The sequence below is a fragment of the Triturus cristatus genome, chromosome 5_2, assembly GCF_964204655.1.
Source record: "Triturus cristatus chromosome 5_2, aTriCri1.1, whole genome shotgun sequence".
Taxonomy (NCBI): Eukaryota; Metazoa; Chordata; class Amphibia; order Caudata; family Salamandridae; genus Triturus; species Triturus cristatus.
In genome coordinates this window covers 19,455,307-19,472,274 of record NC_140588.1, presented here as the reverse complement: position 1 = coordinate 19,472,274, position 16,968 = coordinate 19,455,307, and the positions used below count along the sequence as shown (strand labels likewise).

General features: G+C 42.7%; 1 protein-coding gene across 1 annotated transcript in view; it reads left to right on the top strand.

The window, feature by feature from the left end:
* MARCHF6 (membrane associated ring-CH-type finger 6) overlaps positions 1-16,968 on the top strand; it is a 1,340,093-nt gene that overhangs the window by 81,993 nt on the left and 1,241,132 nt on the right. Inside the window, exons 3-4 of the mRNA XM_085606770.1 lie at positions 7,455-7,528; positions 12,892-13,035. Coding sequence (XP_085462896.1) covers positions 7,455-7,528; positions 12,892-13,035 — 218 coding nt within the window. The remainder of the gene's footprint in view (positions 1-7,454; positions 7,529-12,891; positions 13,036-16,968) is intronic.

The following is a 16,968-nucleotide window of genomic DNA, read 5'->3' as shown; positions in this document are numbered from 1 at the left end:
ATTACAAAAAGGGGACTTTGTGGCAGCTTTAGACTCAAAAGATGCATATTTCCATATACCAATGAATTCTCCACACATGGAATACTTCAGATTTGTATTTCAAGAGAAACATTATCAGTTCAAAGTTCTTCCCGTTGGGATTACCACTGCACCAATGCTATTCACAAAATGTCTAGCAGTGGTAACAGCAAATCTGCGCTGAAAAAATATTCATGTCTTCCCATATCTAGATGACTGGCTAATGAAAGCATACAACTTCAATCTTTGCAAACAAAACATTAAAAAAAAAACTAAAGTTGCTGCATCAACTAGGGTTTACCATCAACCTAAAAAAGTCTCATCTACAACCGGCCCCTACTTAGTCGTACCTAGAGGCCATGCTCAACACACACTGAGCGTTAGCATACCCAAACACAGACAGAATACACAACATAGTAACATTTATTCAACAGTTTCAAAGGAGGAGTCAAATTTCTGCCAAAACTTTTCTCAGACTTTTGTGCATGATGGCATCCTGCATTCACATAGCCCCACATGCCAGACTAAAGATGAGACCTCTACAACAATGTCTCTCTGAACAGTGGACTCAATAACTGGGGTAACTTCACCATCTTATATTGGTAGACAGCTGCACGCATCACTTTATGCAATAGTGGAATCCACATAACCTATCCAAGGGGTGGCCATTTCAAGACCCAGTTCCCCACATAATTCTAACAAGAAATGCTTCCCTAACAGGAGCACATCTCCACAACCTCACTTATTCAGGGAGTATGGGATTCCAAACACCAGAATCTCCATATCAATCACCTAGCGCTGCAAGCTGTTCATCTAGCAATCAAAGCCTTCCTACCCCACCTACAACACAAAGTTGTCCTAATTTGAACAGACAATATGACAACTATGTATTTTGTACTAAAACAGGGGGGGGGGGGCACACTCTCTTCAATTATCTTATTTGGCACAGAAAAATAATATGAACATTTGCAATACAGCACAACATTAATCTCCTAGCAGAACATGTCCCAGGGACAAGCAATCAAATTGTAGACTTTCTGAGCAGAACACAACAAGAAGTCCATGAATGGGAAATTCACCCCAATGTTGTTCAACAATACTTTCACAAGTGGGGGTTTCCAGAAATAGACTTGTCTGTGGCTTTCTTAGGAAGCATTCCTATTGCTGATATTTGTAAAACAGCAACATGGTCTACTCTACACACCTTCACAAAACATTATTGTATGGATGTATTTGCACCACAACAAGCCAATATTGGCCAGGCAGTACTTAAGGCTCTTCTTCAAACAATTGGAGCCCCCACAAGTTAACCACTGCCCAGGAAGAGGGACTGCTTTACAGTCAATGCAATCAACAGCGCCCATGCCTCGAATGGATTATGTTACCCTGTTAAGCATCTGTTCTTAGCATGTAGGGCTGTAGATTTACATGCACCAACCCTCCTCACCAATAAATCTTGTGTAGGTTGCAGTTCATACACTTTATTTCATACTAGCGCATGAAGATCTAATTGCCTACATATACAGCATTCTTACATTCTCCCTTACTGACCGCGAAAAAATCTGAAAATCGCATTGATGCGCAGTATTACCAGGAGGAGGAGTCGCAGAGCCTTGTGACTTGAAGAAAACATCTTGGAAGAAAAACAACTTTTAATCATCCAAACTCAACACTAGATTGCTAACTTATGCAAAGCATGTGAACCTACAGCACTGCATGCCAAGAACAGATGCTTATAGGGTAAGGTAGATAATCCGTACCCAACAAGAGATCATGGAGACACCACCTCTAAAGAATGAGCTATTACAGGGAATCAAACTGCTCCTAACAGGGTAGGCAGCTGGTCCGTACCCAATGAGTTCTATACATTTTTTAAAACTGTTCTATTATCTCTATTGTTGGTCTTGGCCCTTTTTGCAGGGTCATCCCTGAACTTTTTGCCTTCCTCCTATATTTTTTCTGAAGACGTGTTGGCTGTTTTATGACTCGGGGCACTTTACTACTGCTGATCAGTGCTAATGTGCATATGCTCTCCCTATTGTAAATTGATGTATGAATTAGTAATTCCATGATTGGCTGGTTTGGTTTACCTGTCAGACCCTAGTACAGTGCACCAGGAGTGCCCAGGGCTGGTAATCTAAATGCTGCTGGTGGGCTTGCAGCACTGGTTGTGCCACCCATAGAAGCAGCCTGTAAAAGTGTGTCTAAGGCCTGCCATTGCAGAGCCTGTGTGCAGTCTGGTACTGTCATGCTGACTGGGCAAGTGCACCCACTTGCCAGTCCCTAAACCTTCCCTTTTCTTCATATCAGACACCCCTATGGTAGGCCCAAGGGCAGGGTGAATTGTAAGTAAAAGGTAGGACATGCCCTGGTGTGTGTGGCATGTTCTAATAGTGAATTACAGCCATTTTCGTTTTTCACTATTGCAAGGCTACCTGTTCTCCATAGGCCAGAATGGGCAGCTTGATTATTACATCTTCTAATCCTAACTGACTCAGGGAACATGGTAGAAATTCGAATTTAGTATGCCTGAACTCAGAATGATAAAATACATCTTTTAGTGAAGTTTGTTTTAACATTCTGTGTTTGAAAATACCACTTTTAGAAAGTAGGTATTTTCTTGTCTAACCATTCAAACCTGCCTCTGCTAGGCTGTGTATGCCTTGTCTGGAGTTTGAGTGACGGGGCTGGGGAATTCCAGGAGACCGGGTGAGGCAGCCCAGTGGTGAATATAGAGATCTGCAGCTAGATGGGAGGGAGGATTTGCACCTGGGACCTGAATAGGGCTGTGCCTTCCCTCCACAATGCTGGCTCCACCTCCTGTGGTGCGTCTGATGTCTCTGCCCTGCACTCTGAAAGAAAAGGAGTAATGTAAACAAAGTGCTCCAGAACTGACCAGAACTGGTTTGGACTAGGCAAAGGCCCCTCTGCCCTCAGAGGACAAAAGATTTTGGGGTATTAGTATTGGGACCCTGATCCCAAGAATTTAGATCACTTTGGGAAACAAGAAGAAACCTTTGCTGAGGATAGGAACCAGGAAGAAACTGAGGAGAGACTATCCCTGAAAATGGGGGATTGGCCTGCAGGGGTTGCCTACTGCCCAAGAGAGGAGAAAGGAACTTTGTGTGTACTTTTGCTCAACTTGTGAAGGATCTCCAAGGGCTTGGAAAAGAGCTCGCCTCCTACTGAAGTCTCAGGGACAACAGACTTCAATCACCAGCTCACCAGAGTTCTTTGGAAGTGCCTGCTGCTGTTTTGAGGCCTTCTGAGGGACTGCGTGTTGCAAGGAGCTGGAAGCGCGAATCACGGAGAAGAAGCGTGTCGCCGCCGTCGCATCACTGAACAAGGGTGTCGCTGCTGTAGTTGTCGCATTGCACCGCATCCCGAGAAGCGCCCCGCAACACCGAAGAAGTGTGTCGCCATCGTAGCTGACGCATTGCACCGCATCACGAGAAGAGTCTCGCATCGAGGGAGAAGCGTGTCGCCATCGCAGCCGCTGCCATCGCATCTTGGATGACGCCGCTGTAGCTGTCGCATTGCACCGCATCAAGAAAAGCGCCTTGCATCCACCGAGAAGCGTGTCGCCGTCGGAGCTGCTGCCGTCGCATCTCTGAACAAGGGTGTCGCCGCTGTAACTGTCGCATCGAGCGAAAGCGTCTCGCATCGCTCGAGAAGAGTGCCGCCACCAAAGCTGCTGTCGTCGCATCACTGACGCATCGAGCCGAGATCTCTCGCAACATCGGAGAAGCGGGCCGCATCAGAAAGATCTTCACGTCTTTGTTTCTTTGCACCAAACTTTCTTCGCTTCAACATCGTTGCAACACTTTCGTTGCCTGCGTGTCGCATCTAAAGGTACATTGAACTAAAAGTGTCGCATTTAAGAAATAAAGAGAACTAAGCTAAAACTACCATTTTTAAGTAACAGTATTGTGGATTTTTGTTGTTTATGGTCTTGTGGTAAATCTAAATAAAAAATACTTATTTTGTATATAAAACTTGTGTGGTGTCCATCTGTAGTGTTGTCACTTGATTACTGTATGTGTTCACAAATGCTTTACACACTGCCTCTGTAGTAAGCCTGTCTGCTCATGCCAAGCTACCAAGGGGGTGAGCAGGGGTTATTTTAGGAGTGTACCCCCTTACCCTGACTAGAGGTGAGGGTCCCTATTTGTCACAAGTGCATACCTGTGCCAACTAGAGAACCCCAAGTCTAACATCTATTTTACAGCTTTTCAAGTTAGTTCAATATGATTTAATAATACCCCCTTTTGGGGTTGGGGTCCTATCAACCCATATTGTTAATACTTTCGGATTCTAAAACATACACAAGTTATTGCTATCAGAATCTCGCCTTGGATAAAGAACTGGGTAGAGCCTATGCACGACTTTGTTTCACAGTGGCATTCTACATCCCATACAAACCTACCAATCTCGAGATTGCATCAGTAGAAAAGGTACCTGCTGTGCTGGGATGATCCTGTTGTATGCTGAAAATGCATTTGGCAGGGTCTCTTGGCAGTTCCTGTGATGCTTGCTAAACAACATTGAGCTAGACTCAGTGATAATTAAATGCATACAAACTACGTACAAAAATCTTTTACAAGGGTTGGTTGTTTGGGCACATTGTCCAAAAAGTTGTTTTACATGCAAGGGACCCTACAGGGATGCCCATTATCGCCGCAACTTTTTTTTCTTTATCTTTAAAATAGTGAAATAGTCCGGGGTTATTCCTCCTATTAGTCTCAACGGAGCCACCCATCAGATCAAAGCATATGCCGATGATCTGGAATTTTTTCCTTCGAATCCCATATCGGCAATGGTGGCGATGGAACAAGAGGCAAGGAGGTTCATACAAATTGCAGAGTATTCCTGAATGTAAATAAAACACATATTTTATTCAGTGGGAAACCGGCCAAGAGTGATCTGTGTTATGACAGCAGCCATAAATTTGGGGGTCAAAATCTCAACACATATAACAGACGTTTTTAAACAAAACCTTGGAGAAATGATGACTACCGTGATTTAGAGATTGCCAAAATGGAACAGACTTCCGTAAACTCCATCGCTCGCTCTGTATTTTTTTAAATATCTACAAATACTAGAATATCTAATAACAAAATCTATAAGCCGGGAACCAATTCAATATATAAAAAAATCTAGCCACCACCAGACATAACGGAGTTTTAGGTAAAATCTATTGCTTCCTCAATGAGAAAAGTCCCCATAATTTATCACATTTAGCTAAACCAATGGTCTAGCAGACTTGTTCAATTTATTAAGTCTGCAGATAAAACCAACCATAGTACGCAGCTATACATTCTTAAACATATCTAGACTTAAAATACACCATTACAAATTTATACAAGATATATTCTTTATTCCAAAAAGGCTGTCCTGCTGGGGCTGTTGATTGGTTGTCAATTGTTTCCAATGTAAAACTTCAGCCACTGAGTCATACACATTTTTGTAACATGCAAAGCAATTCAGGCTTATGGTCATGATATGTTCCAGGGAATTTAGCAGACTTATAAAATAACAATTCTTCTCCAAAACTGATATGTTCATCTGAGTCAATCCCACATAAATTTGAGGACATTGTCTTTGCGGCAATAATACTTTCTTGAATGCAAATTACAAAATTATGGCTCCAAAAACCCCACCTATAATTAGGGAATGTAGTATTGATTTATGTGATATGTGTTTTGCAATTATACATAACGATGGTGGTCAGCGTCATTTAAGACCCATCTGGAAATCAAATGGTTAATTTGCTAAACTTGCTGTTTAATTGAATATTCTTCTATAAAGTGAATTAGTACTTCAAAATTATGATGTTTGGTGAATTGGTTTATTCTTTTTATCTTTGTATTTTAAAGCGCCTCATTAATTAAATTATGTATATGTTATATTTATTATATTTGTACTACTACATCTTTCTGGGGGGAGATGAAGAATGTTTGGATTAAATATGGATTCTTTTGGATACCACTGATTTCCTTCAGCACATCAGTCCAATTGCTACATTACCCATCTTAATTGGTCAGAATCCCATAACACTGGATTTTTTTCTTCCTTCTTGATGATCTCCATAGCAACAGCTATTTCTGCCTTTTCACAAACTCTCCTTCTGTCATATTGCCAATGTTGTCCGTTGTTTCTATTTGTAACGGGAGTTAAAACGACTTCATCACATTTGCTCTGTTTGGCTGTCATGATGTGTCCTCTGAAGTACTACAATGTTTAGTCACATACCAGTACTGAAACCCTTTAAGTGTGTCCGTGGGCTGTGGAGTTGGACCAGCTCTAATAGCTCAGAAGTGCAACCAACATGCTTGCTGCAAGCAACCCACACCATTTTAATGAAGTAGGATTTTAAAGAGTTTACTAGTTTATTATTGGTAGAAGAATCCCCTCCTAGGTGTTTGACTTGTACATCCCATAGTGGGGAAGTTATTAGTTCTAGCACGTGTTTTTCCCAAGTTGCAACAAACTAAAAACCTGTAGGGTGGAATCTTTATTTGCGTGTACAGATATTGCCTTTGAGTCTTGTCTCCACAAGTGCCCAGTTATCCATCTGCTTGATTAACACTACTTTCTGCAGCGAGTTGTTGTCCAGGTGACTTCTTGATTTTCCTTTAGAGAATGTCTACCACGGCATTCGAGAAATTGGGCCTAAAACAGAAATCTCTACACTAATTGCAGTTTTTCCGCACACAGTGTCTGTGAAATAGCTAGTTTCAGGGCACAGATGAAGTTTTGATAAACACAATATGCTCAAATCTGTTGTTTCACTTAATTCCTTGCGAGCACAGACGGCTATTACAAGCGTACAAAACCATTGAAATTCCAACTGTGTTTTTAATACATTTTAGGGGAAAACGAAACAGAGTATGAAAGTGCGACATATAGAAAAACACTATCAAAAGTATGCAAAGAGAAGAGGCTATTCCTTAGTGTTCGACTCGCGTATGGCGCCTCCTCGTTACGTCAAAATAAAAATATAGAGAATGTCTACTGCTAAAACATTTTTAAAGCTAAAAAATATATATATATACTAATGCGCTGTGAATCACAACTGCTAGGTAAAGGAATTGAGCCCTGCGTGTCTTGCATTTCTGGAAGTAGCAAGTTCATTTTTATAATACGATGCACTAAAAAACTTGTAGTCAATAAGCAACACTAGTAAGTGTTCTTTTTTGCATGCTGCCTTTGCTTTCTGTAATGATTTAACAGCTTGTGATCGAATACCATTACTACGATAAATTAAGAATTGAGTTTAATATTTGTTTCTTAGTTATGTATATGCATTGTGTATACGCTTAGGACATGCCTCTGGAATCTTACCAGAATTTCATGTAGTCGTTATAGTACTTAGCCATTGTCAAGTGCCTTTTTGTGTGTGTGCATACTTTTTATATAAATATATTTTATTTCAGCTTAGTTCAATGGCTCAAACACAGCAGGAAAGAATATTGTGAATTATGCAAGCACAGATTTGCTTTTACACCAAGTAAGTGCTTATTGTTTACTGTCATCTACTTAATGCTTACATTATTAGTTTACAAATTCATAAGCTACATTGATAAAAGGGTAGGACATTTTAATTTGTTTGTATTATTGTTTTTGGTGAGAAAATAATTTCTACCTGTAATGTAGGTTTTGAAATGCATTGTATGCTGTGTAATCCTTAATGCTGCAAACATTAAATGCTGATCACAAATGCTGTAACCACCATCCAGATTAGTATATTGCACTTTAAATCCTTATGTGATAACGTCAGACTGTTCCAGGGCCTCAGGACAGACCGGGGTTGCTGGGACCACCACGGTTGAGGTAATTTGGCACTGATTTCCAGTGGTCCATCCTACTTTGGCTCCGCAAACTCCACCAGGTAGACTCTTCCCACACTTAACTTTAATAATAGAGAGGACGAAGAGTCCAATGCTTTTTAGGGACATAGTGGAGGGGTGGGGGAGAAGCTCAGAACTCAACAGTCAACCAACAGAGGCCATAATGTATTGTCCATCCAGTGCTTATCTTTTAGTTAAGAGAAAGTACTTTCATCTCATAGCAAAACGAAAAATACACATTTCAATAGAGTTTGCAGGCATAAGATGGTAATGTTATCTACAGTCCTCAGTTGGATGCTACACTCCTCTTGTACCCTTTTCCCATTGTAGGAATTCTCTAATATCTACAGTCCCCAGTATTTAGACTAGGTGTAAGGATTAATAAGGTACAGGTTCGGTTTGATCGGGATTACTCCACTGACTCGATGTGTAAATCTTTTCAACTTCTTTCGCTGACTTGAATTCATCCAGTTAAGTGTTCAGCTCGTACTGCAAATGTCTCTGCATTCTCAGGCTTTCATTCTGTTCACAGCTTGGCCCTACTTTTATCGACTTGTTGCAAGTGCTGCTCTGGTTGTGCTGGCCCATGTGTTCCATACTCTTTCTCCTGCAGCAGCGGATTCGTTGATGTGGGGGCAGAGGCGGCAACTTCTCTCAGAATACAAGCCCCTAAGCAAGATCAGCACAGTAGTCCTGCATGGCGGGCACTCCTCTTAAGCAGTTGCAGTCTCCTAGACTGGGTGCTGACGGGAGCTCTTTTATGCCATGTGCAGCCTCTGGGCTGGGTCTTCAGCGACTGTGCATCTTTGGCAGTGAGGGCCTCCAGACAGATGAAGGTTTCTGCATTGCTCGTGACGTGGGACCTTCAGCTCCGACGCTGGGCAGTCACAGCATCAGTCTCTTGGGCACATGACGGTTGACATATTTATTCTTCGCTCTTGAAAGTTCACAATGGGAACCACTTTGGAGGCCTCTCACAAAACTCGTCTCTCCTGGCTCCCTCTTGCAGTCCGCTTCTTCTGGGTGCTCCTCAAGCCAGAAACATGCTGAACTTCTCTTCCTGGGCAGTCTTTTCTCCAGCAGGACTAGACACTCACCTTACTCCTCTCTGAGCAGCAGTTGTATCTAGGCACCTGTCAGACCCTCCGCTCCTCCAGCAAGACGTGTAGACTAAAGGTGATGTGCCCTTGTAGGAAAGTAGGATCTGCTTTCATGGTTACCCCCACACTTTGGGGTCTGATTAGCAGGATCCCAGTCAGAGTAGTTAAAAAAATATATACTGTATGTCAGTATGTTTTTTTTAACTAGTCTGACTGGGATCCTGCTAATCAGACCCCGGTCCTGGGCTTTCCCCTTAAATTGACATAGTAAGTACTTCTGTACATCCACAATTGGCTACTGGTGTACTCTTTTAAGTCCCTGGGATATGGTACTAAGGTACTGAGGGTATAGGTACACCAGGGGTCTCCCATGGGCTGCAGCATGTAATGTGCCACCCATGAGAGACCACTCAAACTGTCTACAGACCTGACATTGAAGCCTGTGTAAGGTGGTGCTAGAACCACTTATGAAAGATATGTTTCCTCATATCTGAGGTTACTGCACTTAAAAACGTTTTTTTTTAAAACCCTTTGGCAGGCTCTTCAGTCCTGAGGGCAGGGTGCTTGGCTACAAGTGTGATAGTACCCCTGCATCAGCAGGACACCCCTACAAACCCGGGAGTTGATTCTCCACGCTTTGTAAGTGCGGCCATCCACTTTGATACATATAGTGGCCATCCGTCATTGCGCGATGGCTAACTTAGTGGCTGTGCCGAATCTGGGCATGTTTTGTATCAAACATGTTGGAATCATACCCTAATGGTGTTACCGGTGCTGGAGTAAGATTCCATGCCCGGGAGGCTTCTGCTGGAAACCCACAGTACTCCCGGTAACAGCCTTTCAGGTTCTGCCAGCAAGCTAGTGCTGCTGCGGACCCCAGACCTGATTCTGCCCTCCTGCTGCTGAGCTAAGGTCGAGCAGGGGAAAGTAGAACCATAGGTTTCCTGTCACAGGTAGGTTACTTCACTTAAAACCTATAAGTCACCCCTATGCCAGGCCTTTCAATCCTGAAGGCAAGGTGCTAGGTTATATGTGTGAGGGTGCCCTGCATGAGCAGGAAACCCCCCTACAATCCCCGGAGTCGATTCTCCAAACTTTGTATGCGGTCAGCCATTTAATACATTGAGTGGACATCAAGTAAGTAGACACGAGATGTCTAACTATATAGTGGCTGCACCAAAACTGGTCACGTTTGGTATCCGACATGTTGGAATCCTACCCCAACACTGATTTAAGTGGTGGATGTACGATCCCTTGTACTGGGGGAATCCCCTAGGGAGCACCCCTGTATTCCCGGTACCAGTGTCTAACAGCCAGCTAGTGCTGCTGCCGACCACAGACACAATTCTGCCCTCCTGCTGCTGAGCTGAGCTCGAGCAGGGAAAGGTAGAAAAATAGGTTTCCTGTCCTAGGGAAGTCTGACCACCTCCCAGACAGGACCTAGTGTATTGGGCTGGGGTGGGGTCAGTGGCCAGCGCCACAAGACTGCTTTGAAGGGCACATTTGGTGCCCCCTTGCATACTCCAATTCGAGCCAGTTCAGGAGTTATTGGCTGCTGCTCGGGCGCAAAACTGGACAAAGGATATGGCAGTATACTCCCCTATGTCCAGCCCTCCCTCTGGGAGGGATCCTTGAATTGTTCCATCCCTTTCCCTAGGGTACTTAAGGGCTTACCTGTGGGTGGCTCTTCAGATTCTTCGTGGAACAAGATTCAAATCCAAAACCACTTCAACAGTCTGGGCACCTTGGACTTCGTTGGACATTGCCTGGAACTGAGACAGCATCAAGGAAGACTCCTGCTGCTCCTGGTCTCGTCGTCCTACCAGTCTTCTGTGCTGTCTGCCTGTGCATCTTCCAGGTTCTTCGTCAGGCCTATGGGCATCAAAGAAACCCGAAGTAATCTCCGGTGGAGTGAAGGAGTCTCTTCCCTGCATCTGCAGGCACTGCAACCAAGCTGTTCAGTCTGCTGCTCCTGACGTCCTACAGACTGCGAAAGGCTCAGCAACACAGGTAGTGGTTCTGCAACTCCCTCGAGGCCTTCACTGTCTCCTCAGCAAGTTTGAGGCCAGTATCCTTCGTCAAAACCGCTGGAACAGAACCCTTGTACAGTGCGTTGACTTGCCGTTGCCAAGGCTTGTCGACTGTCCTCCAGAGGTACATTGGGCTACAAGAAGCTCCAGCTTCCTGCCAAGATCTTCGTCCTCACCGCATCCTCTGCACCATGGGCCTGCATCTTTGGTGAGCTGCTCGAGGTCCTCTTGCGACTCCTGTGCCTTCAGCCTGTGGGTCCTCTTGAAGGTCTTCGTTGGCTTCAGTGACCTCACCTGCTTGCTTGGGGCCTGCTCTGATTCTCCTGGATTTAATGAGTCCCCTAGACCTTGCTCGTCCCAACACTAGCTCCTTTTCAGTTTACCATGCCTGTTGCTGCTGCCAAGGCTTGTTGGTACTCCTGCTGGTCACCGACACCCTGGTTCTTGATGTCCGACATGGGACAGCTCGTGAATGGCTCTTGGCCTTCCACAGTGTTGCCTGGTCCTCACAGCTGCAGCGACAAGGTCACCGTCATCACTCCTGCATCTTCAGTCATCAGTGGTCATTGGTCTTCCGTGTCTCCTGGTCACTGCTGAGTGGCATAGACTCTGTCCTCTCTGCTTGCAGGTACTCCTCTTCAAGAATCCATCCTTGAATTCCACCGGACTCTTTCACCTTCTTCGCCAGCGGCATCTTCACTGAAGTCCTCTATTGTCGTCTACAGCGGTTTCTGACGTCACTTCGCACCTATGTATCCCTGGTATCTTGGTTTCTAGGGTATCCACGGGCGGGGTGACTCCAAACTTCTGTCTTCCACTCTGCACACAGCCTCCGTTGGGTTCCTGGATATTTACCTTAAATGGTTTCTTGGGTCCCTGGCTCTTCTGAGGTTTCTGATTCAAGTCCCAACCTTGCTCGCAGTTTGCATTTCACTTTTTTAGTGTATGGTTTGGTCTCGCCCTGGAGATCACTATATAGTTGTACTTACTTACCTGTTTACATTTGAAATATTGTGTGAATTGTGTTGGTATATCTGGTTAGGATATATACCAATGTGTTAGGGAGTATGTATATATTAACCTACACTATATGATTAGTTCTGGTGAAACAAGCTGCTTAACACTCCTTCTAGACTAAGCCTGAAGGCTGCTCTCCACAGCTACCACTTATAGAGCTTTCTATGGTTGTTTAAGACCACTAAAATCACCATAAGGGTTGTCTGGATTAGTGCAAGGTTCTTCACTTAGATAAGTGTGCACCATGTACTAAGCCAGGCTCCTACACCAGTCTAGACTTGTTATTTAGCAACTACTACTATTCTACCATACCACCTGCAACTTTATATGGACTAAGCACTTTAAAACCAAATTATTCCTAGCACATCCTCCTATTCCACACCTCCTAAAAGTTAACAAGCCATCATACTTTAGAACTAACTTGCTTCACAAAACCTCACTCTTTGAAAGAAATATTCTCCTTCCCGAAGATAGACCAGTCTCATCCGAGGGCACAGCTAAGACATTGTAGCAAGTTGGTTAACATGACAGTGTTTCTTACAGGCCTATTAATGCTCTTGCCACCTTTTAAGTCACTGGAAGTGGTAAATACCTATTCACAATAGAAAAAAAGGCCAAATTGCCCCACATTTTCAGCAACTCATTCAAATCGCTTGATACTTGGTTAAAAAAAAATATATATATTACGATCTTAAATTACCTCAATATACCTTTTTCTCTCTGCTATGAAAATTACACTTTTTTGTGCAGCTTAAATGTGGTTTTAAAATTGCATTGTTCTTTGAATAGATTGTATGTTGTGACCTACTTATTATTTTTCTAATTGTCTTTCCACCACATAGGGAACATTTCTAAAAATATATTTTTTCTTTCAAGTTTATTCCCCAGATATGCCTTCCCGGCTTCCAATTCAGGACATATGTGCTGGTCTTGTTACCAGTATTGGTACGGCAATTCGGTACTGGTTTCATTATACACTTGTGGCCTTTGCATGGTTGGGAGTTGTCCCTCTTACAGCATGTAAGTATGATTTCCTTCTCGACCATCGTCTGTAGTTTAGCACTTAACAGTTCTACATTTTGTCCAACCCATAAGAAGTTGATTTAAAATCAAAGTTCACAGGCAACGTTTTTTATAAATTAATTTTTAAGTATTTCAAATGACCATGTTTTATCTATTTTTACCCCTTGCATAATGTTTATCTACATTCTTTGATTGGTGATGACAGTTGGAATATATCACTTGCACATTTAAACTTAAACAGTGGTTTAAGTGCCCATTATCCCATAATCTGTTAACCATGAGACTGTATATCCGGTTACTGTAATAATCTTCATTGCTTTCCAAAAGTATTCTCAGTAGTATGTCTATGATTAAGGATATATTTGTTGTAAGTTGGCTGCTTGCTCCTTTAAAACCCAAATCTCTCCCATGAGGTCCGTCACTTCCATCCAAACTCTTGACTTGTTTCTCCTCCTGTGGTTTACATAGTCATATATTGGAAAAGGGTTTTAAAAATCCTTTTTAGCATCGTAAATATGTTAAGGTCTACATCAAGCAACGAAACGGGAGTACCCAATGTGCCCAAAGGTTTGGCTCATGAACACACCAACAACAAAAAATAGCGGCCTGATAATTAATTCCAATGTAGCCACTTCAACAGGAAGCGAACACACTTACTCTGGGCTATGCAGACAGTCCTTTATAAGGAGAACCAACACCAATTCATCCTAGGCATGAATTAGTGTTGGTTCTACTAATAAAAGACTGCATGTATAGCCCTGAATTCTCAGGTTTGCTTCCTGTTAAAGCAGCTACATTATATATAATATATATTGTACAGAAGGGTTATCATAAAATACTTTTTTAATATAGTAATTCTCAAAAATGCATATACATTTAATTAATTTTTTATGACCATGAGAAAACGGGTTGTAACCAGAACACAAAGGACATAAAATACATATAACACATATACAAAAAAATAGGCTAAAATAAATATATTGAACACTGTTGGACCCTCAAGAACATCTGCTACACGTGACGATTCAACAGATGATTCATGCAGTATATATATTTTAAGCAGTAGCAGTTCCTATTACATTGGGTTCAATCAGTCAGGGGTTTGTTTAGCGCAACTACTCACCCGCAAGGGTCTCAAGACGCGGGGGCTCCGTAGGGTTCTGAAGTATTCTGAGAAAGATGCTAGAAGTAAGTCTTGATCAGAGTGCCTTGTTTGTAGATGTGGTTAATATACCAATTTGACACCTTTTAAGATGTTCCCATGCTCTTTGCTTTTAGATTGTCACATGTTTCCTGTATGCACACAAAAAGAGAATTGTGTCTGTTAGTTTAACTTACCCAGTCTTCCAAGAGCGTTTCTAGCTTCTTTACTACTTACGATTTGAAAGAGTAGTTGAGCTTTCGCTGGTGGTTATTGTTAAAGGTTGCCCAAAACAGCGATGCGCCTTCTTCCAAAGAATGCAGTATAGGCTGCATGCTGCACCTTTTATACTCTCAAATGGTTAATTGCAAACATTATATTTGACGTGGTTCTAACTGCGTCGATTAGGAGTTTTTTAATAAAATGAATTGCATGTTCACTGGCTTCACTATATAATTTAAAATATTCTAGTTTGTTGTCTTCAGTTGGATGACATTTGCAGCCAATGCAAGTTATTTCTCCTATGTTATAGGCTGCTGGTGCTATGGAAGCTCATTCTTAACAAGAGTGCAGTCCTAGTATATATGTACATGAAAACAGCAACATCTGTTATAAGGAACATTTTTTCCAGTGACTGCCTGTCTATTGAAATACAACCATCATTTGAATTGTCCTAAAGTCTGCATTCTTTGTGTTTGGATTGAAGAACATGTAGAATAGTATCTTGGATTGCATTAGAAATGCTTGAATTGTAATATTTGCAATTGAGTTTTATCATTAAGTTGGAATAGTTGTTAAATTGTCTTCAGCTGTTACTAATTCATGTATAACACTTCCACCTCCCACATTACTATAGCAGCTTTATTTTGAATAGTGTTTAGTTGTTGATATTTGTTGATCGGTTACCTATGAAGGTATTTTCAGCATCTGCTGCTTAATATTTTGCTGTATTTCATCACTTTAAAAAAGTGGGCACTTAAATAATTTCTATTTTGGTGATATTTATCATGACCGCATTAGATCAGACCCACCATACATCTTCGAATGAGATTGGGTTCATGTTATGGACGTGGATGGTGCCAAATTTGTGTGTAATCTTTAAAGTATTGTTTGCCATGGTATCGTCATAGTCTTGCTTAATCACAATGTTATCAATTCAATATATGGCCCAAGAAATGGCCAAAAAGGATATGCTTGTTTGGAAATGGCAAAAACAACAAGGTGATCGATAGATTACTTAAATTAATCTGTCCCTGGCAATCGCTCGGGGCGGGATCCAAATCCATGTTTTTTTTCCCCCCACCGTGCCCCCCCCCCCTCTCAATTTGGACCCAGCCTATGCAAATCAGCATTGACCCTACTCTAGAGATCAAAAGAGCAAAATGAAACAATACAACGTGGAAGGTAGCTACATCCTTGTACTGCTTAGTACCAATGACTCTTTGACCTACTTTTTCTTTTTTACATTTGTCAAAGTATGAACTGCGTGTGGGTTTTGTGTCACAGGAGAGTAAAAGAGTACTCCTTTGTCCAAAAGTAGAATATTGTGGCCTTTGACCGTACTGCAACCCCCACCAGTCTCTGGTTTCGTCTTCAGCCCTCTGCAGTCTGTAGACCTGTACCACGAGAAAGGCTGTTGTTTTAAAATATTTTAGGATTTAATATACATTTGTAGCATTTGTGGCTGTAGTTACACATGCTCTGCATACTCCTGCCAGCCATTGTTGGACTTGGACATTTGCAACTTTTTTTTCTTTGAAGAAGTCTTTCGAGTCTCCATGGCAATGCACATTGTCATCAGCTCTATTGATAGATTGTTTTTCTTCACCCTCGGGCTGGGACGGTTTTGCCAAAGCTCCAATTTTCTATGTCTTTTCGTCACCTAATGACAGAGGAGCCGAAACAAATTCTTTAAAGAAGCAACAGATTCTACTCCGTCTAAACAACTACATCGCTAACTCAACATCCAGTGGTAGGAAATTCACTAGATCGTGCCTCAGGGAATCTGCCTCATGGTAGGTCCAATCGCTTTACATTCCTGAGGAGAATATGCAGTCAGGGGTGATGGATCGGACTCCATTCCGCAAGTGTCCTCAGTGCAATGTGAAATATCCATACAACGACCACCATCCAGTCTGTAACCTGCGCCTCTCCCCTGAGCTCAACGAAAAAACTGTGTGACATGCTTGCAGTTTAAGCCAAAAAGGACTCTAAAGTATCGAAGAGATGAATGTCTTACTCATAACTGATAAGATGGAGGCTGAGGAACAATTGCCAGGAGAGAGGAATCCAGTCTGCACCGAGGAAAAGGAGGGCGACCTGCTTTTATTGAGCTCGCATTACATTGCCTTAGAAGAGTCCAACCTCGAGACTGAGGAGAGCGATGGAGAAGGACAGCCGTCAGCGTCCTTCTGCATCCTTGATATGGACTCTGGAAGGGCATACGGTTTAGGACAAAGACTACACCATGGGCTGCGAGTACTCAGGGCTGTCATGCCGAAATAGGCCCCTAGGGACCTTATAGTTCATGGCTCTGGCACCTTCAAAAGAGCCGGCTGGGCAGTCCCATGGCTACACAACACATGTCTTGGTGCTTTATAACTAAGTAGTTCTGGTTGGCACTGAGAGAGGTGTTCAGGGCTGAGGAAGGACAAGTCAACCGTCCATGCTAATTGGGCTCCCAGCCAAAAGACCAAGCACGGGAGGGAAACAACCTTGAAACCCAAAGACTCCAGATTCAGGCCTCTGGGCGCCAACAAAGCCTTTGGCGTTGAAATCCTGGGTGCTGA